Consider the following 24,032-nt stretch of genomic DNA (forward strand, 5'->3'; position numbering starts at 1 on the left):
ATGAAATGTAACCAGCTGCATTCTGTGCCAAATATGCATCTTAATAGCATTCGATCAGCAATTCAGCCTGAAATAAAACAAATGTTGTTCTATGTCCCAAATCTTGGATATTTCGTTTTAGAACTGGCTCCATCTGCCCTTACAACATATACCACATACAAGTTTTTTCATGTCCCAAAGGCACGATTGCTTGTTTTGTTAGGGTAATTTACTCTGAAGACTGATTGTCTACAAAAATAATGCTTTAAATCAAGGCAGATTGCTTTGATTGGGAACCCACATGTCTGGATATGTGGCAGTTAGAATGATTTCACAGAGGCCATTAGCTAATACAGCACTGTTTTTACCGAGAAAGGCTGTCACATGACCCAATTAAAGAGGAATTTCTCTGTCGTGGAGCTGGGCGCCTCCATATTGTCTCCCTGTCAATCATTGTAATAAACTCTGCCTTTTACATCTGGCAGTTAGCATAGAGAGAGCATACAGTGAAGAGGAGAAATGAAACAATGTTTCTAAGTCTCCTCCATATTTGCATTGTGTGCCCTGGCTGTGCCTGGGCAAAACTGGATTGTGATGTCATGTGCTAAATATTTAAAAGAAATTTAAATGAAAACACAGCATTGTATGTTGCGTGTCTCTATTAAAAAAAAAATGTATGTATCTTTTATTTTATTTACAGCTATTTTGCCTCATATGATATCAAGGAGAACAGGGCAGATTGTGCTGGTGAATACCATCCAAGGGAAGTTAGGAGTTCCATTCCGTGCTGCATGTGAGTGTTCTAGATTTCTTTGGGCAGTTTGAATGCTACGGGGTGTAAGAGTCAAGTAAAAACAATTAAATGTCAGTCTGTTTAAGGAACACTCCACCCCCAAGCAAAAAAAATAAATAAACAAATACCTGTGTTTGTAGTTTAATAATTAACTAATCCCACTGTGCCTTTTTTTTTTCATTAGGGTTATGTCTAAAAACAGCTTACAAAGACGACAGACCTCTTGTCTGCAGCCTTTGCAAGCCCTCCCCTTCTAACTCCGCCTAGACTTTCTGTGGCTGTCCAATCACAGACTTCCCAATGCAGCTCAATGAGAAGTGTTTGCGTGGCAGATGCTCTGAGCAATTGCTGTCTCTGAAGTTTATCCCCACTGAGCTAAACAAACTAGGAATTAACAGGACCGGTTGACTGATTGACAGTTAGGGGGGTGTAACAAGGTTTATTAGGTCCAATTTCTACTGAAATATCTCTCCACCCCCAACCCCCTTTTTTATTTATTATTATTAGAAAATGCACATACTCTTCACACATAAAGCACTTTAGCAAGCTGACATGCTTCAAGGGTCTGGAATGTCTCTTTAAATATGTATCAATGTTTCTGTTTAAAGAGAGAGACTGTTTTGACTGATACCCTGCCACTGGACTGCACGTGATGTGTCAGTACGTTAAATAATGTACAGTAGTGTTTAAATACACAGGTATAACTAGGTTTGTAAGGCATACACTCCACTTTTTCAATAAAGAATAACCGCAATCTGCTTATGGTATTCGTCTTGCAATAGAGAGGTGACACGGATGATATGGAATGTGCATTACTAATAAGTGATAAGGTAGCATTTTTTCAAAATCCCGTGGGTGTTTGGGTGAGGATTTATGGAGAAACATAGCAAATCTCTTTTTACAGGACGGGCTATGAATGCATGGGGTAACTGCCCTGTATTGGTGGAAGAGTTCAAAAAGGCATAAGAGAGAAAATAAAATCCTAAATGACAAGTAGGTTTTTTTTAGATTGATTCCTGATGAATACCATCAAGTAATGTCCCTAGGCATGACTCGGGCACTCCCCCAATCTACATTTGCCCCATCCTTTCCTCTATGTACATTATAGATAACCAGTTCCATTTTGGTTGTGGGTAACCAGCAGGACCGTCTTTAACGCGGGGCAAACGGGGCAGCTTCCCTGGGCCCAGTTACTCCTGGGGGGCTCAAAGCAGCTGCCCAGTTTTCCCTCTATCCACAACAATTTGTTTTAGGATCACTGATCCTAAAATAAATTGTTGTGGGCAGCGTGCCCACAGACTAAGGGGGCCCATCAGGTAGCCCCTTGCACTTAGGACTACCAGGTGGGCTTTTATCAGCAAGGGCCCGGTTGGGCACTGTGGCCCTTTAACAGCGTGACCGGGCCTCTTGCTTTTTTGCAACCTGGGAGGAAGTGACGGTGTGTCACTTCCTCCCACCTAACTCAGAGCCGTGCGGAAGGGAGGAGGGGGGGAAACCGATGGAAGCAGGGCCAGGCCGGGAGAGCCGGACCCTAACTCCCAGCCACCCCATCCAGCACACTAGACCCCAGGGAAGCCACCCTCCAGCAAAAGGTAAGACAATGGAGGGTGAATATCAAATGTGCATGTCTAAGTGTGTGTGTGTCAGTCTGTGTGTGTCAGTATGTCTGTCAGTGTATTGTGTGTGTTGTGTGTCTAAGTGTGTGTGTCAGTCGGTCTGTGTGTGTGTCAGTTTGTCTGTAAGTGTATTGTGTGTGTGTCAGTATGTCTGTCAGTGTATCTGTCAGTGTGTGTGTGTTACTGTGTGTGTGTCAGTATGTCTGTCAGTGTGTCTGTCAGTATGTATTTCAATGTAAGTGTGTCTAAGTGTGTGTCTGTCTCAGTATGTTTGTCAGTTTCTGTGTCTGAGTGTGTGTGTGTCTGCTAGTATGTCTGTCAGAATATGTCTCTGTTAGTATATGTGTCAGGATGTGTCTGTGTATCTGCATATTGTCAGTGTGTGTGTATCTGTGTGTAGGTGTCAGTGTGTATATCTGTGCATCTGTATATAGTCAGTATGTGTGTGTATATTTGTGTCTGTGTATATGCATGTGTGTCAGTGTTTGTATCTGTGTATCTTTATGTGTGTCAGGTTGTGTATCTGTGTGTCTGTATGTGTTTCAGTTAATCTGTATGTTTTCATTGTGTGTATCTGTGTATCTATATGTAAGCAGTGTGTGTATCGGCTTGTGTGTCAGTGTATGTCAGTGTATGTATCTGTATGTGTGTGGCGGTGTATGTGCATACCTCTTAGCATTCAAACGTCAACACTACAAACAAATACACCCCTGCATTCAAACTTCAACACTACATACAAACACACCTCTGTGTTAAACACAAAATTAAATATAAAAACACTCCTGCATTCAAAAACGAACACTCACATAAATGCATGCATTCAAACATCAACACCACATACAAACACACCCCTACATTCACACAAACATACTCCATACAAAACCATGCTTACATTCTAACACACACACACACTGCTCATTGCTAAATACAACCCTGCAATCATTGTTGGAGTTGCATGACAGATGGGGATTTACCTTTTGGCCACCCTTGCGATAACAGGGTGAAAAAGTCTTGCAACAGGGCCCTCTCTACTTTAGTTATGCCACTGGTTGTACTGAAGGGTGGGTTTGCTTGCAAGGGAGTGTGGAGGGGAGAGGGGGCAGGATCCAGGGGGCCCAAGCAAATACTTGCCCAGGGTCTATCCATTATTAAAGACGGCCCTGATAACCAGTAATATTTTGTTGTTTTGTGTACCATTTCAAATTATGTATCTATTATTTTAAGAGGTAATCTAATTAAGTTCATGAGAAGTGTAAATTCAACAATTTTTACAAAAATAAGTCATCCATGTCAGCTATAATCTATGGATCATAGACAGAGGTGTAACTAGAAACCACGGGGACCTGTTGCGCCCCATTATGTCTATCCCCCACAACCGCCCCCTTTATGTCTAACCTCCGCCTCCCATACGTTGCCCCCCCACACATGCGGACACACATAGACACACACATACATACAAACACACATACATGCATACACACACACACACACACACAGACACATCCATACAGAGACACACATACATACAAACACACACATACAGACACACATACATACACACATACACATACATACAAACAAATATACCAAATATTTAAGTCACTTCCTTGGGGTCCAGTGGTGGCTCAGCCTGATGGGAGCCAGAGTTCCAACTTTGACTTCCTCCTCCTTTCTCCCGCGCGGCTCCCATTGTACGCTGGGAGGAGTGACGGAGCAGTCACTTCCTCCCAGCATCTGACGTCATCTCAGGGGCCCCAGTTGCGCTGTTAAAGTGCTGCAGCAGGGCCCGGGCCACCTGGAAATCCATAGTTATCGGGTGGCCCTGACAGCATGGGCCATCCGATGGATCCCTAAACACGCAGCCCCGGCGGAGTGCAACCAGTCGCAGGGTTCCTCAGGGTGGCCCGGTCGCAGCTGCGACCCCTGCCACCATGGTAGTTTCAACACTGATCATAGACACTCGCATTGGTCGAATTAGCACTTGGTCAGCCCACCTGAGAAGTAACGCCACACCAAGGCTGGACATTCATACACTACTTACTCCATTCATACAAGACACTGCCACTGCCAACACATCCAGTCTTTTACACTACTTTAACCATAGCACACACAATTACACACACACACACACACACACACACCAATTACATCCTTCAATCCATCATGAAACTGACATGATGAGGTTGGGTTGTTATTTTGTGGCCACATATCTGTCTTAATTATGTTGGGTAGTGCAGGAAAAATGCTGCCCTGTTTTGTGTGGAGTACTTTCAATTGCTGAAGAAGTGTACCCAAAGTGACTGCATTCACTCATATAGCCCACTGATTATACACGATATTGTGTAGTATATCTTCTGTACTGCTCCACAGCAAAAATATGTCATATATGTCATAGAGAACATGATGTATCTAGCTGAAATAACTATAAATAAAAGTCAACTGGGCCACCTGAAAGTAATGAACTAGTTCAACTAAATAACAATTTGAAGTGATTTTATGGTTTGTATGCAAATTGTTAACTGGGCATGTGTTTCTAATTGTTACTTTATTTAACTGGGACCGTTTTATTATAGCAATAGTAGTGGGTGCAGTAATGATTACGGTAACAAATAAACATTTACATTTATCGGGACTGGACATTCCAGTGCACAGAGCTGTTTAGCTAACTCATGAGCCAATTAAGAGAGTTCTAAGGTCGGCAAAGTGTCCCCATTGCAATACCTAGGGACGGGCACCAAGATAATTGATCACGTGACTCAAGTATGTCCTACTTCAACTCCACCAACATGGTGCCTGTAATGAGGACCAGGAGTTCTGGGTGTTAGTGTCTCTAGAACTTAGAAGTCTGCTGATGTTTTTTTTTTTTTTTTTTTTCTTAGCTTGAAGTGAGCAGAGATGGAAATAAAAAGTAATCTCCCATGCCAGCCCTTTATCTTTATTTATCTGCCATATTTACCATATTCTACAAGTCTGCCCATCAGTTTATCTGTTCTGTATTCTGCAACTAATTCGTCCCCATACACCAGAAGCAGTTATATTTCCGTTGACAGAAATATTGCATTAGGAACATAAATATGACATTAAGTTTATTTCAGGAGTTACTCTCATTTTTAAGTACTTATTTCATGACATAATTATTCATATGAAAGCAAAGCATTTGTCAGTAACACGTGTTGTAGTCATGTGCTGCCACCTAGTGTCCGATCTTGAATTACCTGGCACAGCACAGTGGTTTATATCTTTACCAAAATGTAAAAGTTACGGAGAGCTGTCATTTTTAATATTTTTGATACTAAGTTCAATTATCCCATGTACTGAACAAATTAATACGGTTTTATCCAGCAACTGGGTACCTCTATCTTGTCATTTGCACATGGCAGTCAGTTTAAATAAAACAGGCAGAGAAGAGATTAAGTGAAACAATAGAGATGTTTGGTCCGCCCCCTATTCGTCATCATTGAGTAAACTTTGACCCTGTACCTCACAGTCAGCAGACACATTCCAGCCAATCAGCAGCAGACCCTCCCTCCCAGACCCTCCCACCTCCATGACGAATAGGGGGCGGACCGAACATCGCGCGTGTTCGCGACCGCGAACACGCTATGTTCGCCAGCGAACGGTTCCTGGCGAACTGTTCGGGATATCACTAATAGAGATTTATCATAATGTTCTGTACTATAAAGTAGTCTAGATTACTAAATGTAGGGTAATCGTCCCGTTGAATAACGGATACATTTCATTGGTCGACTCCTCTCCTGCATTTTTGCAACACATTTTCAAACTGAACACCTTGATAAATCTCTCCCCAATGTTTCTATTTCTCCTTCTCCAATGAAATGTGTGCCATGACTGTGCCAGGATTAACCTGGATTGCAATGTGTTTCCTAATCTAATCTAAATATAGATAGAAAACTAGGTATCACATAAAATAAATTAAACACAAGTTATATGTGAATATCAATGATTTATTCAGTGGCGTAATAACCAGAAAAGTGACCGTTCCCCTTTTATTGGACCTGGCAAATAGCCTTGTATAAGGCATGTATATGTAACGGGTTTTACAGCAATTTGACGGCCACACTATGGATAGTAGATATAGTGCCCATGTATATCAATATCCATTTAAAACACTGCTGTCAGGATCGTCAAAGGCTGAATGATTTCTGAGCAAAAGTATAATCCTCACTTTTAATTTATATAGCACATACATATTCTGATGTCACTACAGAATGGGGAACGTATAGGCTGTGCGGTAATGACATATTATTATTATTATTATTATTATGATATTTATAGAGTGCCGTCAAATTATTTTATAACACGATGCTATATAACAGTGCCATTACAACATTGCTGTGGTTATGTAGTCTTTTAACACCTGAAGTCCAAATTGTGTCACTTTGATATGATCACAGTTTGGTCCCCAAAAAAACAGTTTATGGAGCTTTGGCAGCACTGTGCAGCCCTGCTGTCATGAATTGAGCGACTCATTTCATTAAGAAATAGGATCCGTAAAGGAACACTCTGGCATTATATATAAATACCTTATATGTTATATTATAATGCTGGAGTGTTTATATTATTTACATGTACGTCAGGAAAGGGTGACCCAGAAAAACAAAAGAAGTTACTTACCTGTAATCCAGCGGCGAGAGGGTCTACCCATCCCTAGAGATGATCTCTTGGTCAGTAGTGAGCTTCTCATACAGAAGTATTGGGGGAAGAGCACATATGAGGCAATCGACTCACTGGGTGGCACTACTTCACCATGAAAAGCACAACCTTCTGTTACGTGCTGTGACACAGAGTAATCAGGATGGGCACCTTCCTTGCTGTCTGATTAATAGCTGGGAGGGTTCTACTTTGGAGTTTTGCAAAAGTATTGATTCCTCTTTTTAAATATAGAGAGGGCTTCTGTTAACTCTTAAAGCAAGTCAGCAAGCTGAAATCCTTTAGGGATTTGGAGTGTTTAACAAAAAACAAAAAAACACATTTAAATAATTTGTTATAGTGACATAGACAGTTACTTGTCTCTACAAAGTTATGTTTTTTTAACTTTTGATATTGACATTTTTATGTGAATAATTCTGGGGGGGAGACAATGGATTTGGGGAGTGAGAATGGCAGAACTGGCAATGTGTTTGATGGTGTAAAACAAGATTTTAAAGTACAACATAGAAACATAGAATGTGACGGCAGATAAGAACCATTCGGCCCATCTAGTCTGCCCAATTTTCTAAATACTTTCATTAGTCCCTGGCCTTATCTTATAGTTAGGATAGCCTTATGCCTATCCCACGCATGCTTAAACTCCTTTACTGTGTTAACCTCTACCACTTCAGCTGGAAGGCTATTCCATGCATCCACTACCCTCTCAGTAAAGTAATACTTCCTGATATTATTTTTAAACCTTTGCCCCTCTAATTTAAGACTATGTCCTCTTGTTGTGGTAGTTTTTCTTCTTTTAAATATAGTCTCCTCCTTTACTGTGTTGATTCCATTTATGTATTTAAATGTTTCTATCATATCCCCCCTGTCTCGTCTTTCCTCCAAGCTATACATGTTAAGATCCTTTAACCTTTCCTTGTACGTTTTATCCTGTAATCCATGAACCAGTTTAGTAACCCTTCTCTGAACTCTCTGTAAAGTATCAATATCCTTCTGGAGATATGGTCTCCAGTACTGCGTACAATACTCCAAGTGAGATCTCACCAGTGTTCTGTACATTGGAATGAGCACGGCCCTCTTTCTCCTGCTAATGCCTCTCCCAATACAACCACGCATTCTGCTAGCATTTCCTGCTGCTCTATTACATTGTCTGCCTACCTTTAAGTAATCTGAAATAATTAACCCTAAATCGCTTTCTTCAGATGTTGAGGTTAGGACTCTAATATCAAATATTTTGTACTCTGCCCTTGGGTTTTTACATCCAAGATGCATTATCTTGCACTTATCCACATTAAATGTCAGTTGCCACAACTCTGACCATTTTTCTAGTTTACCTAAATCATTAGCCATTTGGCTTATCCCTCCTGGAACATCAACCCTGTTACATATCTTAGTAACATCAGCAAAAAGACATACCTTACCAAGACCTTCTGCAATATCACTAATAAAAATATTAAAGAGAATGGGTCCAAGTACAGATCCCTGAGGTACCCCACTGGTGACAAGCCAAGCTTTGAAAATACTCCATTGACTACAACCCTCTGTTGCCTGTCACTCAGCCACTGCCTTATCCATTAACCCCTTAAGGACCGAGGACGGTTCAGGACTGCATCGGCATTTTTGCCTTGACGACCGCTGACGGCCCTGAACCGTCCTAACGTTCGCCGTCGTTCCCCCGGCGGCGATCGGCGTTGGTCCCGGTGTGGGGAGACTGCCTGCAGCCCAGACAGTCTCCCCATGGCGGATTAGGACCCCTGTGGCCATGTGATCGCCCAACAGGGCGACCACATGGTCACAATAGGTGTCCATGTGTCTGCCTGCAGGGGGACTGTCTGTGCTGACAGGCAGTCTCCCTGCATGTGTAAAATCAAAAAAAAAAATAAAGTTAAAGTTAATAAATAAAAATAATAATTATATATGTGTATATATATATGATATATAGACATATATTATATCTATATAATATACATCTATATATCATATATATAATGTCATACTAAGTGTATTTTTATATTAATATGTACATATATTAATATAAAAATACACTTATAATTAAATTACACACGTGTATATATATAATATATATAATAACTATATATATTGTATATATATTATTATAAAATACAAATAAGTAATTTAAATTAAATAAAAAAATGTAAAAATAATAAAAATGTTAAAAAAAATATTTTTCTATATGAAATTTTATTCTAACTGTATTTTGATATTAATGTATATATATTTATATCAAAATACACTTAGAATGAAATTCTATATATATCTATGTATATATAAATAAATAAAAAGAATACGAAATATACATATGTCCATATACAAAATTACATAAATAATTATATAAATATACACGTAGACTTCAAATATATAAATATGCATATATATTTAAATTCTACATGTGTATTTATGTAATATTTTTACATAAATAAGTAATTTTATTGATTGCAATTTAAGGGACCTGCCTGCCAACCCAGGTCGAAAGTCCAGAGAATTTAATTTGTTAGCACTGTATTTTACCCTGTAACGTTCTTCGACACCCTAAAACCTGTACATGGGGGGTACTGTTTTACTCAAGAGACTTCGCTGAACACAAATATTAGTGATTCAAAACAGTAAATCATATCACAGCGATGATATTGTCAGTGAAAGTGACTTTTTAAAAAATTTTCACACACAAACAGCACTTTTACTGATGATATAATTGTTGTGATACATTTTCCAGTTTTGAAACACTAATATTTGTGTTCAGCAAAGTCTCCTGAGTATAACAGTACCCCCCATGTACAGGTTTTATAGCGTTTTTGAAAGTTACAGGGTAAAATACATATTTATTTTTACATTGAAAATGGCCAGGTTGGTTACGTTGCCTTTGAGAGCTTATGGTAGCCGAGGAATGAGAATTACCCCCATGATGGCATACCATTTGCAAAAGAAGACAACCCAATGTATTGCAAATGGTGTATGTCCAGTCTTTTTTAGTAGCCACTTAGTCACAAACACTGGCCAAAATTAGCGTTCAATTTAGTTTTTTACTTTTTTCACACACAAACAAATATGGACGCTAACTTTGGCCAGTGTTTGCGACTAAGTGGCTACTAAAAAAGTCTGGACATACCCCATATTGAATACCTTGGGTTGTCTACTTTAAAAAAAATATGTACATGTGGGGTGGTATTCAGAGATTTATGACAGATAATAGTGTTACAATGTCACTATTGATACATTTTAAAAATGTATGTTTTGAAACCGCAATATCCTACTTGTACTTATAGCCCTATAACATGCAAAAAAATAGCAAAAAGCATGTAAACACTGGGTATTTTTAAACTCAGGACAACATTTTGAATCTATTTAGCAGTTTTTTTCATTCGCTTTTGTAGATGAGTAAAAGATTTTTCACATAAAAGTCAAAAAACATGTATTTTTTCAATTTTTCATCATATTTTTTCATTTTATTTTTTATTAAATTACATGAGATTATATAAATAATGATATGTAAAGAAAGCCCCCTTTGTCCTGAAAAAAAAACAATATATAATTTGTATGGGAACAGTAAATGAGAGAGCGGAAAACTACAGCTAAACACAAACACCACAAAAGTGTCAAAAATATGCCTGGTCGCAAATGTACAACATCGCAAAAACAGTCCGGTCCTTAACCCCTTCAGGGCCGGCCTGTTTTTGCGATGTTTGTACGTTAAGGACCAGAGCAGTTTTAACACTTTTGTGGTGTTTGTGTTTAGCTGTAATTTTCCGCTCTCTCATTTACGGTTCCCATACAAGTTATATATTGTTTTTTTCAGGACAAAAGGGGCTTTCTTTACATACCATTATTTGTATTATGTCCAATATTGTATTTAAAAAAAATAATAAAATATGGTGAAAAATTAAAAAAAAACATGTTTTTGGACTTTTACTTGAAAAATATTTTACTTATCTACAAAAGCTAATGAAAAAAACTGCTAAATAGATTCAAAATTTTGTCCCGCGTTTAAAAACACCCAGTGTATACATGCTTTATTGCTTTTTTTTGCAAGTTATAGGCCTATAAATACAAGTAGAAAATTGCTGTTTCAATATATATATATTTTAAATGTATCAATAGTGACCTTGTAACACCGTTATCTGTCATAAATCCCCGAAACACACCTAACATGTACATATTTTTTTAAAGTAGACAACCCAGGGTATTCAAAATTGGGTATGTCCAGTTTTTTTTAGTAGCCACTTAGTCACAAACACTGGCCAAAGTTAGCATTTATATTTGTTTGTGTGTTAAAAATGCAAGAAACGCTAACTTTGGCCGGTGTTTGTGACTAAGTGGCTACTAAAAAAGGCTGAACATACCCCATTTGCAATACCTTGGGTTGTCTTCTTTTGCAAATGGTATGCCATCATGGGGCTAATTCTCATTCCTTGGCTACCATACGCTCTCAAAGGCAACCTAACCAATCCGACAAATTTCAATAAAAAAAAAGTTAAATCAAGCCTTATATTTGACCCTGTAACTTTCACAAACACTATAAAACCTCTACATGTGGGGTACTGTTATACTCAGAAGACTTCGCTGAACACAAATATTAGTGTATCAGAACAGTAAAATGTATCACAGCAATAATATCCTCAGTGAAAGTGCTGTTTGTGTGTGAAAAATGCAAAAAACTTCACTTTCACTGACAATATCATCGCTGTGATATGTTTTACTGTTTTGAAACACTAATATTTGTGTACAGGTTTTAGGGTGTCATAGAAAGTTACAGGGTTAAACACAGTGCTAGCAAATTAAATTATCTGGACTTTCGGTCTGGGTTGGCAGGCAGGTCCCTCAAATTGCAATCATTAAAATTACTTAATTAGGTAAAAATATTACATAAATACACATGTAGAATTTTAATATATATACATATTTATATATTTGACGTGTACGTGTATATTTATGAAATTATTTATGTAATTATGTATATGGACATATGTATATTTCGAATTGTTTTTATTTATTTATTTATTTATACATAGATATATATATCATTACATTCTAAGTATATTTTGATATAAATATATATATATATATCAAAATACTGTTAGAATAAAATTGCATATATAAATATTTTTTACGTATATATAAATATAAAAATACACTTAATATGACATTATACATATGATACATATACATATATTATATATAGATATAATACATGTATATATATCATATATATATATATATATATACACATATTATTATTATTTTTTTACACTGATTTTACACTGTTTTTTTTTACATTATTTTTTTGATTTTTCACTTGCAGGGAGACTGCCTGTCAGCACAGACAGCCCCCCTGCAGGCAGATACACAGACACCTATTGCGGTCATGTGATCGAGTGATCACATGGCCGTGGAGTCCTGATCTGCCGAGGGGGGACTGCCCGGGCAGACAGGCAACCCCCCTGGACTGGGTGGAGCACTGATCGCCGCCGTGGGACCGACGGCGATCAGGTAAGTAGCCCCAGACCGTTATGACGGTTCAGGACCGTCAGCGATCCAAACGCACGTTTTACCGCTGACGGTCCTGAACCGTCAGCGGTCCTGAAAGGGTTAAGGGGTTAAACAATATTGGAATTCAAACTTAAAGATTTCAGTTTATAGATAAGCCTTCTATGTGCAACAGTGTAAAAAGCCTTACTGAAATCTAGGTAAGCAATGTCTACTGAACCACCCTGATCTATTATTTTAGATACCAAATAAAAAAAAAACAATAAAATTAGTTTGGCATGATCACCCTGAAGTAAACCCATGTTGTCTCTGATCTTGAAATCCATGTGTTTTTAGATGTTCAACAATCCAATCCTTTAACATGGTTTCCATTACTTTCCCCACTACTGAAGTAAGGCTTACTGGCCTATAGTTGCCCGACTCCTCCCTACTGCCTTTCTTGTGAATGGGCACTAACTTCCAATCTTCTAGGACTATTCCTGTTAACAACGATTGGTTTAAAAAAATCAATGGTTAATGGTTTTCTGGTACACCACTAAGCTCTTTTAATAACTTTGGGTGTATTCCACCAGGTCCCATTGACTTATTTGTCTTAACTTTTGACAGTTGAAATAGAACCTCTTCCTCTGTAAACTCACATGTAACAAATAACTAATTTGTCCTTTTTCATAACTGAGGCCCCGTTCCTTCATTTTCATCTGTAAATACTGAACAAAAATATTCATTGAGGCAGTCAGCTAGACCTTTATCCTCTTCTATATACCTTCCTTCTTTTGTTTTTAATCTAACTAATCCTTGTTTTACTTTCCTTTTCTCATTTATGTATCTAAAAAATATTTTGTCCCCTTTTTTTACTGACTACCACAGTGGTTTCTTAATAATGCAATTTTAACATTAGGCCTTCAACAATAACATACGCTGTTTATAAAGGCAGATTTTGTACAATGTTTCCTTTATGCAACAGAATCGGACATGTCTTCTTTTATGACCGTTTCCCACATATAACGGTTTCTTCTTAATTCTTAAATAATATAGATGCAGCTTCTAAACATGCAATTCAAGGATTTTTTGATTGTTTGCGAGCGGAGGTGGAGGAATTCGATGTGTTTGTAAGCACCATAAGCCCAACATTTATCCGATCATACCACGTCCAACCTCAGCCCGGAAACTGGGAGGCATCAATCTGGAAGTGTAAGTAGAGATTGAATTTACAGATCCTTGTTACTATAACGAATAATAAATTACTGTAATGAATAATAGAGTTACACCAACATAAATAGGGTAATTTAAGATATCCTACGAATGTTGCATATAGCCTGAACTGCGCTCCCAAAGAAGTCAGCAATTAAAATAGCAAACATACAAGGTATTTAAAATGTAAAAAAAATATTTATAAGCACAAATATCTGATTCCAGTGCCAAAAATCTGTCAGTGCTGACGTGCGGTCCATCTCCTCCGATGTCATCCAATTGAGGGGATTAAATGTGCATGCGCGTTGAGTGTCACCCGCATTAGGCTTCCCCATAGGAAAATTGCCTCAATGCTTACCTACAGGGTTTTCGCTGGATGCCCTCATTCAGAGTTTGATTTTGTGAAACTCTAGGAAGCGCCTCTAGTGGCTGTCTCTAAAACTGCAATGTTTTACATTACAAGACTAAAGGGGACAGGGACACTGCACCCGGACTACTTCAATGAGATGAAAAGGTCTAGGTGCCTATAGTGTCCCTTTAAAAGAACTCCCTAAATACTATGACTACTGCAGCTTAATGTAGTGGTTATGGCAATAGGACAGTATAGGTGCAGTCACTCAAGATTCTCTGAAACCCAAAGCTTTCTGCTTGAGATGTCATAATCAGACGGCCATGGACGGACAGCTTGCTATACTCCAGAGCTCAGGCCTTTTAACTGCATGAATATTTTGGATCAAAAAAAAAAAATTAGAAAATGAAATGTTTTGCTGTACCAAAAAGGGCAGGTTTGCATGGTCTAGTTAGTATGATATTTAAGAAGAAATGTTGGACTTGCTGGTAGCATGTTAATGTCAACCACTGGGACACGCTAAGCATCTTAATGTTTCATGCTTAGATCTTTTTTCTCAGACAATGTAAAACTTTGCCGTTCCTGAGAAACAGCAGTGTTTACATTTGGCTGAAAATCCGTCTCTGATGGGTGTCAGCCAAACAGGCACTACAGGCGCTTTCTCTTTAAGACCTTAGACTTTCCAAAAATTTGACATCATCACAAACACAACATAATAATGCTGAATTTGGCTAATTCTTCTCATAGTGAGGGATTTGATTCAGTGCTTCTTTACAAGAAGCACTGGTTTGGCAGAGCACAGTGATTGCCTTGCATATGCTGAAGGTCTGCAACGTTCTCTATGAGAAATATTGAATTGGAGCAAAGATCATTGTGATTGATGATGATCACATTTTGAGCGCATCTGGCTGAAGTACAGAGCAGAGACTGTCTTGGCGTGGGATTATACGTTACGATTCATGGATTTTTAATCTTCATAAAGAAAATAAATAATCTAATGCTAAATATGAAAATATTTATGGTCGTTGACGCTTTTAAAATGATTCCATTTTGCCAATAAAAAAAGATTTACTACCTAGCTGAAATGTTTAATTAGCCATAATTACTCCTTAAATGCAGCATTTTATTTTGCAGTCTAGCTAAAGAACTGTTTATTTCTATACAGATGCCTCGGATATAAAGAGTTATATAATATTTGTTAAACAAATAAAACAGTAGATGAAAGAGGAAACCTTTCTTTAAATAGTAATGTCTTTTAAATCCACATTTTTCATCGCTGTTAATCATTGGCTAGTTTTCATTCCAGGAATCGGGCACTTAGATCATTCAACCTCTGCGCAAACCCTATTAATAAGCTTGCTTTCGACAAAATTAACATTTCACTAAACTGGAAGCGAATTTGGAAAACCAGAGACAGTAAATCTCCGTGAAACACGCAGTTTATACACAAGCGGATCGCGTTTTCAGAACTGAGTAATCCTGTAGGAATGGCTAGGAGGGCGAGATCTAAAAGGAATGCGTAAATGTAAACCTTGTTTTGGACGAGACGTTCTCTTGCTCCAAAAAACAAACTGTTACGCAAGCAATGGCTGTCTTTCTGGGGTAGTGTAGCAAATGCTGTACGGCGTGTTCTGCTAATGAATAACCGCTTTAATGTAAAGCAGTCCAAGGCTGTTATTAATACATTTGTACTCTAGAAAGAGCGCGGTCTGGCGTACAGTTTATGCCCTGCTTAATAATGAAAGGGATTAACTAGACAGCAAACATCTTTATGGAATGCAGGCTGTACAGTAGACAGAAAACTCTGCCTTGTTTAAAGGAACACCACCATTGGAAAAGATGTCATTTCTGTGGTGATAATAATTCAGTTTATAGTGTAGTACCTATTAACGCATCACTGAATTAAAGCCTTTGAATCTGTGTTTAAAGGTTAAAATGACACGGAGTACCAATACACGCTGGTAGTCTTTCACCAGCATGCCATGCTTGCTGACAACAGAACGGACATTGGAAAACCCAGAACTTGTGATCTGGGCTCGGCTAATGACACTGACGGAGGTGGCGTCACAGTGTTGCAGACCGAAAGGCTGCACATACAGACTCCATGCCACATGACCACTTGAAGTCACTGAAGTGCTCATGGTGCTTTGATTAACCCTTTACTATTTTATCCTGAGATATAATAGGGGTTTTTGCAAACTTTAAAAGTTCAATTCTTCCCCCTCCTTCAAAACCACAGCTCTTACGTTCTACATAAAGCCCAGTATTTAACTTTTACACCTTGTAGCCAATTATGTAGCAAATGTATAGATAGAAGGGTGTTCTGAGCTAAACACTGAAGATCCGGTTAAGGATATATGCACTCGGTTTATAATCCCAAGATGAACTGCATGCACTTAACTTAACTTTTCCCCTTCCTTGTAAAAGTCTTTTTCAGAAAGCTATCTTACGGAGTTCACCCTGTGGAAGTCGCAGAGGAGGTTCTACGCACAGTGAGCAGAAGAAAACAGGAGGTGTTTATGGCAAATCCAGTCCCGAAGGCTGCTCTCTACGTCCGAACCTTTCTGCCTGAACTGTTTTTTGCTGTGGTGGCTACTGGGGTGAAGGAAAAACATTTTGCAGAAGAAGAAAAATGAATAATAAAAAAATACAACTAGCTGTCAGCAACGAAATGTATTTAGCTATAAATTACTAGGCTCAGCGGACTGTACTCAACACCCATTAAAATTGTGACGGGCTGAATTAAACCCTATACACTCCTCCGGTTTATATAATCCCCCATACAATAATAAATATGCCACATCTCACAAAATTAAAACTATTAAAAATGTGCTGATCTGTCATTCCCACACATAAGAGAGATAATATATACATTTTATATTTTTAATAAATTAGTGCCAGTACTAGTATCTTATTCAGTTACCCTGCAGGATACACTCTGAGGAATTTTCGTTTTTTGAAGAGACATTACAGTCACCCCCGCCCCCCAAATGTATGTTTTAGTTATCACAAGGCAAACGTGTTAATATAGTACAATTTAATATATAAAATGTAATCTGTTTTTATATATATGTTTTAATCCAGTGAACACAGTCAGTGCTCTGTAAAAAAAAAAAACAGAATAAATGTATGACTACACTTGTAGAAATTCTGAGGTGAGCGTGGCTTAATGCTAAGTTTGTCGTTCGTTCAATTCGATTTTTTTTTTAATCTGGATCTCTTTACTCTTCCTATATCCTGAGCATTTTACTAAACAAAGCGATGCATGATTTTGATTTGCACAGTGTTGGCTAAAACATGTTGGTGTATTTGGCAGGGCATGGTAAAGTTATGTTTGGTGAAGATGATGATGATGGGAGTTTTCTGACCAGCAGATTAATGATTCTTGTTGAATACTGGCTCTAGGTGTATTTTACCAGCTTTAAAAGGATGTGCTAACAGAAAATGTTTTTACCTGTATTAAAGGTTTTCATAGTCTGGCTGTCTGCCTGGACGTTCCAGGTGTTTAAAGGTTAACCTTACGACGCAGTAGGTGTTCCTGGGAGTTCTGAGTAACGATTAGTGTGATTGGTAACAGATGTGAAATGATGAAGAGTTCTGTGGTTTTTGTGGGTGCATAAATGCTTATATTGGTGAAAGAGGATTTAGGATTCTCACAGTTATTTGAACATTTTGTTTCTTTGTGTGTGGGGGCGGGGGCGGGGGCGGGGGGAGGGGGTCGGAGGGGGGTTAGGGGAGGGGGGGGTAGAACATAATGCTGGATTACCCCTGAGATATTGTATTTGCCATCTTTTTCAACTAGAAGTTTGATATAAACAGAAAACTCCATAAAGCTGTATCCCCTAACATGGGAAGACGTCTTTATAAGATATTGATCAGTTATTTATTAGCCTGGAGGTTACTATGGGGGCCCTGATGAATAAAGCGTTCATCCACACCTTTCCTTTTATATCAATACAAGTGGATACCTAGTGATTTATTCACACTGAGTGTGTTGTCAATATGCTATTTAGTGAATAAACCTCTTACAATAAGACGTGTTCTTTTAGTTACCCAGTGCCATAGACTCATCAGAATCTTAACAAGACTAGTAATAGATGTTTCACCCTGTGATACAAACTGCAACTGTATGTAATATTATCTTTACCCGACCAATCAATGGAATTCTATTAAATGGAAAAATAAACCCAATCTCATGTTGATTTATGTCCATTGTAGAATATGATGGTTATTACAAGGGGTCAATGCTTTACCCAGCTACCCTTAGCAATACGTTGGTAGTAGGTACATGGCCATTTACCTGGTTCCCCTGACTTAGATTTATTCCGTGAGAGTGGAGTAAGTGTTGCAGTGAGTTTCTCTTGGACACATGGATTTATCATCTAAAGGTTCGCCAGAAAACAGAATCTTAACTTACCTTGTGAGAAGTCGGTGTATGTCCTAAACCTTGGCATGGTTGTTGGCTATCGAAAATCTGGTTAACCGCTTCTTTGCCTTTAACAGATGACAAAGGTAAACTTTTCCAAGTCTGGAAGAATTATTAGAAGTTTTGGTAAACTCCCAAAGGATTTCCAAGTAAGCTTTAAAGGAACACTATAGTCACCTAAATTACTTTAGCTAAATAAAGCAGTTTTAGTGTATAGATCAGGGGTAGGCAACCTATGGTACTAGTGCCATGCATGGCACTCGAGGTGTCTTTGCACGGCACTCAAGGCTGCTAGAGCCAAACAGGCTCTGGCCTATCAGGAGTCTCAGTGAAACTTCAGATATCTGCTAATACGAAGAGGTAGTTAAGGACAATCCTCAATTTATGCATTGCAGCACGTAGAGGAAGTGACCTCAGATCAGTTCCTCCCAGCACTTGTGAATGGGAATCCACACTGTAGTAGAGCAGCCTCCTGTCCTTGACCTGTACCTGGCCAGCCTGGTCCCCACTGGAACCCAGGGAAGCCACCCACACTGTTAGATATACACAGACCTGCAGAATAAGCCCCCCCTCATACAAATAATATGAACAGCCCACACACAAACATACACACAATCCCCACAAACGCAACACCACTAACAATCCACATACATGCACACAATCCCACATGCAGCCTCTCACATGCAATACCCCAAACAGCCCCCACACACTACCAAACACACAATGTGACATATCCGTCCACACACAATTCCACAAGCAGCCCTCATACACAGCCCACATTCATATGTATCATACACGATACCATGAACTACTAATGAACATATACAATATAATAGCTCATATACGCACAAATACAACGATACAAAGCAATTACAGTATAAATATCACAATCGGAATACGGCAGCATACACACCTTAATTTAAAAAAATAGGATCGGCACGCTACGGGACATCACAATCCTATATTGGCACAGTGCTGCTAAAAGGTTGCCTACCCCTGGTATAGATCATTCCCCTTGCAATTTCACTGCTCAATTCACTGTCATTTAGGAGTTAAATCACTTTGTTTCTGTTTATGCAGCCCTAGCCACACCTCCCCTGGCTATGATTGACAGAGCCTGCATGAAAAAAAACTGGTTTCACTTTCAAACAGATGTAATTTACCTTAAATAATTGTATCTTAATCTCTAAATTGAACTTTAATCACATACAGGAGGCTCTTGCAGGGTCTAGCAAGCTATTAACATAGCAGGGGATAAGAAAATCTTAATTAAACAGAACTTGCAATAAAGAAAGCCTAAATAGGGCTCTCTTTACAGGAAGTGTTTATGGAAGGCTGTGCAAGTCACATGCAAGGAGGTGTGACTAGGGTTCATAAACAAAGGGATTTAACTCCTAAATGGCAGAGGATTGAGCAGTGAGGCTGCAGGGCCATGTTCTATACACCAAAACTGCTTCATTAAGCTAAAGTTCTTCAGGTGACTATAGTGTCCCTTTAATTATTCCTAAAATCAACTCCAGTCTATTAACCGTGTGTATAAGTCCTGTGTCAGAAGATAAGTCATTGCCTTGCACATCTGTTGTTTAGAACTTTGGATATATGTTTTGCCAACAGCCAATATTTCATATCATGGTATTTAATTCGAAAACCAAAAGTACTTGGCATTCTGCAGAGAATACAGCTTTATTGGGTCTGTTTAAATCATCTTTCACATACTGTGTAACACTTAACCAACTTTTTTAAAGGTCTCTTTCCTGGCTAAAAAAAAACTACATATATTAATGTTTTCTTTCCCAAATTATAATACTTTTAACGCCTTCAAATTGTTTAATTTTCCATGTTTCAATGATGTTAAAAAAATTTAAAATGTACTGGTTTTCGTGTATGTTTTACATTTCCCAATAACTTCTTTAAATGAAAAATATTGTATCAATCAGTCTAATTAGTGTATGTTGTTGTCTTTTTTTTTTTTTGTTTGTTTTTTTTTAAATCCAACCAAAGGGTGATATTAACAATGGTCATCCGACCCTTTGGTGCCTTGTCCTCATCTAAAGCAGAAGTTTCCCTCCTGCATCAATGACATCTATTTCTGCGATATTCATTAGTTGAAAAACTGATGTCACTAATTGCAGAAGTAAAATCGGAGGAATCGGTTTTCAAACCATTTGAAAAGAGTTTGTCTATTATGGGAGGGCACCAAGGGACTCCTGGTACCATAACCACTACAGCACAATATATGGTTACGCCTAGACCAGGGGTAGGCAACCTTCGGCTCTACAGATGTTGTGGACTACATCTCCCTTGATGCTTTGCCAGCAATATGGCTGTAAAAGCATTATGGGAGATGTAGTCCAAAACATCTGTAGAGCCGAAGGTTGCCTACCCCTGGCCTAGACTGACCCTTAATGAAACAGAAGGTTAAGGTGTTATAATATACTTCAGTAAAGTGAGAATAGAATAGAAATAAGATTTAAGTGAGATATAAAGAGATATTGTTCTCCTAGTAACTTATGCCTACAGTGGGACCTGTACATCCATTCTTGTATAAGAAAAAGAAACAATCAAAAACTATTTTTTAATAAAAAGAAATTTACAAGAAGAAAAAAAAGAATATAAGTAAGAGAATTGGCAGGTTGGCACTACACAGGCTCGAATCCAATATGTACAGAGCTGTGTATAAACACAGTAACAAGCTAGTCTTTATTTTAATGCTGATGGAACAGTGTGAGCTTGGTTCTATCAGCTTTGCTGTAGGGTGTTTGGCTATTGTCTGTTGCGTACACCTTCCGGATTGTCTATTTATTTTGATACCACTTTGTTTATTCCCAGTGCAGCCCCTGTAACACAATTATGTTAAGTAATAACGCCCAAGGCAGTTACATGATGCCTTTTGTTTATGTTTATTAGAAAAAATGTATACAATCACCAGAATAATCAAATCTATGAAAAACTCTAGCAGTATTCATCGCAGTGTGTGAATGGGGCTGTGTTTGCATTTTCGTATGGGGAAGGTGTTTGCCCGCTCACAGATAAATCCATGAAACCTTCTCTGTTACCCTGAAGGGCGTTAATGTAAACGTCCCAGACGGGCTCTGTCACTTCCTGGTCCAACGTCTTCTGCTTTCCTTGTAAGCTGCGTTCCAGGTTCCTCCGCCTTTGCTTGAACTCCAGTATGGTCTTCGTGTATCTGTTGATGGTGGTAACGGATGCCGCCATGCAGCAGGTAAATGAGCCCCACGCCAGGCTGCAGAATGAAATAAAGCATCACGTGTTAGAACATGTGGGGATGGGGGGGGGGGGGGGGAGAAATACTGCGATTAGACTCTGCCTTTCAAACAAGGAGGATATTGTCCCAGGCGTCAGAGGTAGGCAACTTTTGGAACTCCAGGTGCTGTGGACTACATCTCCCATAATTTTTACAGCCATAATGCTGGCAAAGCATCGTGGGAGATGCAGTTCACAACATCTTGATTGCTGAAGGTTGCCTACTCCTGTTCCTAGTGGTAAGGGTGGGTATATCAGCTGCAGAAAGCAGCTCCCGAACGCCACCACACTGAGAAAGTGCCAGAGCCTGTTGGCACTTGCACATAGCATGGTGATGTACCCATTGTACAGCGCTGCAAAATTTGTTGGAGCTCTATAAATAATGTCAGCAGGATCCCTGGACTGCCACCTGAGTCCCTAACAAATGGGATCAGCTTGGCAGTCATTTAAGAAGAAATTAAGTGGAAATGGAATCCCCCTTCCCAAAATTAACCAGGTTTTACCTAAACACACATGCAGTGCATGATGGACCAGGTTTCAAAGAAAGGAACACTTTAGTGTTCGGTCCTTTTCGCCCCACCAGCAAATACATTTGGGGGCACCTAATGCACATTAAGCCTTTCCCATAGGAAAGCATTAAATCAGTGCTTTCCTACGGGTGTTTGAAAACACTGGATGTCCTCATAACAAGCGTGAGGATGTCCAGCATTTTTTCAAAGAGTTAAACTCTGTGAAACTCCAGGATAGAAGGCCACTAGAGGCAGTTTTAAACCTGCAAATTTCAGTTTCTCCAAAACTGCAATGTTTTTCATTGCCTGGGTGCCAATGGTTTTTATTTCATTAAACCTGGCATGGTTTTAAATAAAAAAATAAAAATTGCAAATTACAACATACTTTGTTTAGACAGGGCAAATATTGCAAGTAAAGAAGACAAATAGAATAGATTTATGAAAGTGTCGCTGACGCGGTTACGTCTAACTTTCAGAGCAATTTATAAAATCTGTTTTTCAGCAGTCAACTTTGAATATATGCCATTATTTTTCAGAAATGCAATGGATTTATCCATCTTTACACCACTTATCTGCCACTCAAAATACGTTCTCTGACTTTGTGATTATAGCCCTGATATCCCGGAGTGAGCTCCAGAGTGCCCAATCTGGCAAAATAGCCCTCTTATCCCACGTTCCCAGCGGAAACGCCACCAGGGTAAAGATTCGACTGACCGGACATGAGGCGGATTCCCACAATAGTTTCACAAGTTCAGTGGTTGCGGTCGGTCAGTTCGAAAGTCTCCCAAGAGTCCCATAACAGTGAACTGTCTTTGGGTCTCAGAAGTGTAACAGGAGTAGCCATGCCAAATAGTGTTCTCCTGGCGTATGGGGAAAACAAAATAGACATCCGCGGAAGAGGCCCCAGAGAATTGCACGTTCGAATGTCCAGTCTAGGGTACCAGATACTCGACGACAAAGTCCCGGTGTCTAAGTTCTGGGGACAAGATGGCCACCGTTTTCTCTAACACGTGGCGAGCAAGTATCCGAATGGCGACCATAAAACAGGGCCCTTTGGAGCTCTTGTTTTCTCTCTGAAATTACTGGGCCTAGTAATGAAAAGGGGTTGAAACCAAGGGCTACCGAATGCAGACCCGAAATAGATACCCCCAAATATGTGGTTTCATCAGAGGCATCCAGTGTCAGAATAAAAAGGTGCGGAATTCTCCATTTAATTTTATTTTCCACATCTCACAAATACATATTTGTTAAATTTAGGGATTAGTAAACATAATATGAGAGATTCTGTGATTTCCCCTTGAAATCTGTCTTTTATGGCTGCGGGTGTCTGAATGTATTTCAGGTTTAATGTTCTAATTATTCATAGTAATATGTGGACTTACTGGAAAAGAAGGCGGATTTATCATGTAATCCTTAATAGACACAGATTCATTTTTTAAACCATTATATAAATCATTATATGCTTCATTTCTATAAAAAATAAAAAAAAAAGACTGAAAATTGGGGAAGGAGTTTAATGGCCTTTTCAAATAGTGCTGTGCATTGTAGTTCCAGTTCTCTATGGAGAAATTAGGTTCTTTTCACGCTAGAGCACATCAAATCTCTTCTCCCCTCCCCAGTTGGCAGATGTAATTCCAATAGCCAAGTCACTTCAAAAACTTATTGATAAAATGTATAATGAGATCTCCAACTTTACACACATTTATCACGGGCTCAGAGCGCTGACTAATGGAAT

At 38.8% G+C, this 24,032-nt stretch overlaps 2 protein-coding genes and 1 long non-coding RNA gene across 4 annotated transcripts in view; 2 read left to right on the top strand and 1 right to left on the bottom strand.

Moving 5' to 3' along the window:
• The window catches only part of DHRS7C (dehydrogenase/reductase 7C), a 35,301-nt gene extending 18,049 nt beyond the window's left edge, over positions 1-17,252 (top strand). For both annotated transcript variants that reach the window (XM_063456080.1, XM_063456081.1), the window contains exons 5-7: positions 680-772; positions 13,594-13,749; positions 16,526-17,252. In XM_063456080.1, coding sequence (XP_063312150.1) covers positions 680-772; positions 13,594-13,749; positions 16,526-16,734 — 458 coding nt within the window. In that variant the 3' untranslated portion in view covers positions 16,735-17,252. The remainder of the gene's footprint in view (positions 1-679; positions 773-13,593; positions 13,750-16,525) is intronic.
• A 693-nt stretch (positions 17,253-17,945) lies between these two features.
• Positions 17,946-20,466, top strand: LOC134610424 (uncharacterized). Its single transcript, XR_010090856.1, has 2 exons — positions 17,946-18,673; positions 20,012-20,466. It is a non-coding gene; the product is annotated as an uncharacterized LOC134610424 (long non-coding RNA).
• Positions 20,467-21,408: 942 nt separating this feature from the next.
• Positions 21,409-24,032, bottom strand: part of GSG1L2 (GSG1 like 2) — an 81,140-nt gene continuing 78,516 nt past the window's right edge. Inside the window, exon 5 of the mRNA XM_063456087.1 lies at positions 21,409-21,768. Coding sequence (XP_063312157.1) covers positions 21,477-21,768 — 292 coding nt within the window. The 3' untranslated portion in view covers positions 21,409-21,476. The remainder of the gene's footprint in view (positions 21,769-24,032) is intronic.

The sequence above is a fragment of the Pelobates fuscus genome, chromosome 5 (genome assembly GCF_036172605.1).
Source record: "Pelobates fuscus isolate aPelFus1 chromosome 5, aPelFus1.pri, whole genome shotgun sequence".
Classification (NCBI taxonomy): domain Eukaryota; kingdom Metazoa; phylum Chordata; class Amphibia; order Anura; family Pelobatidae; genus Pelobates; species Pelobates fuscus.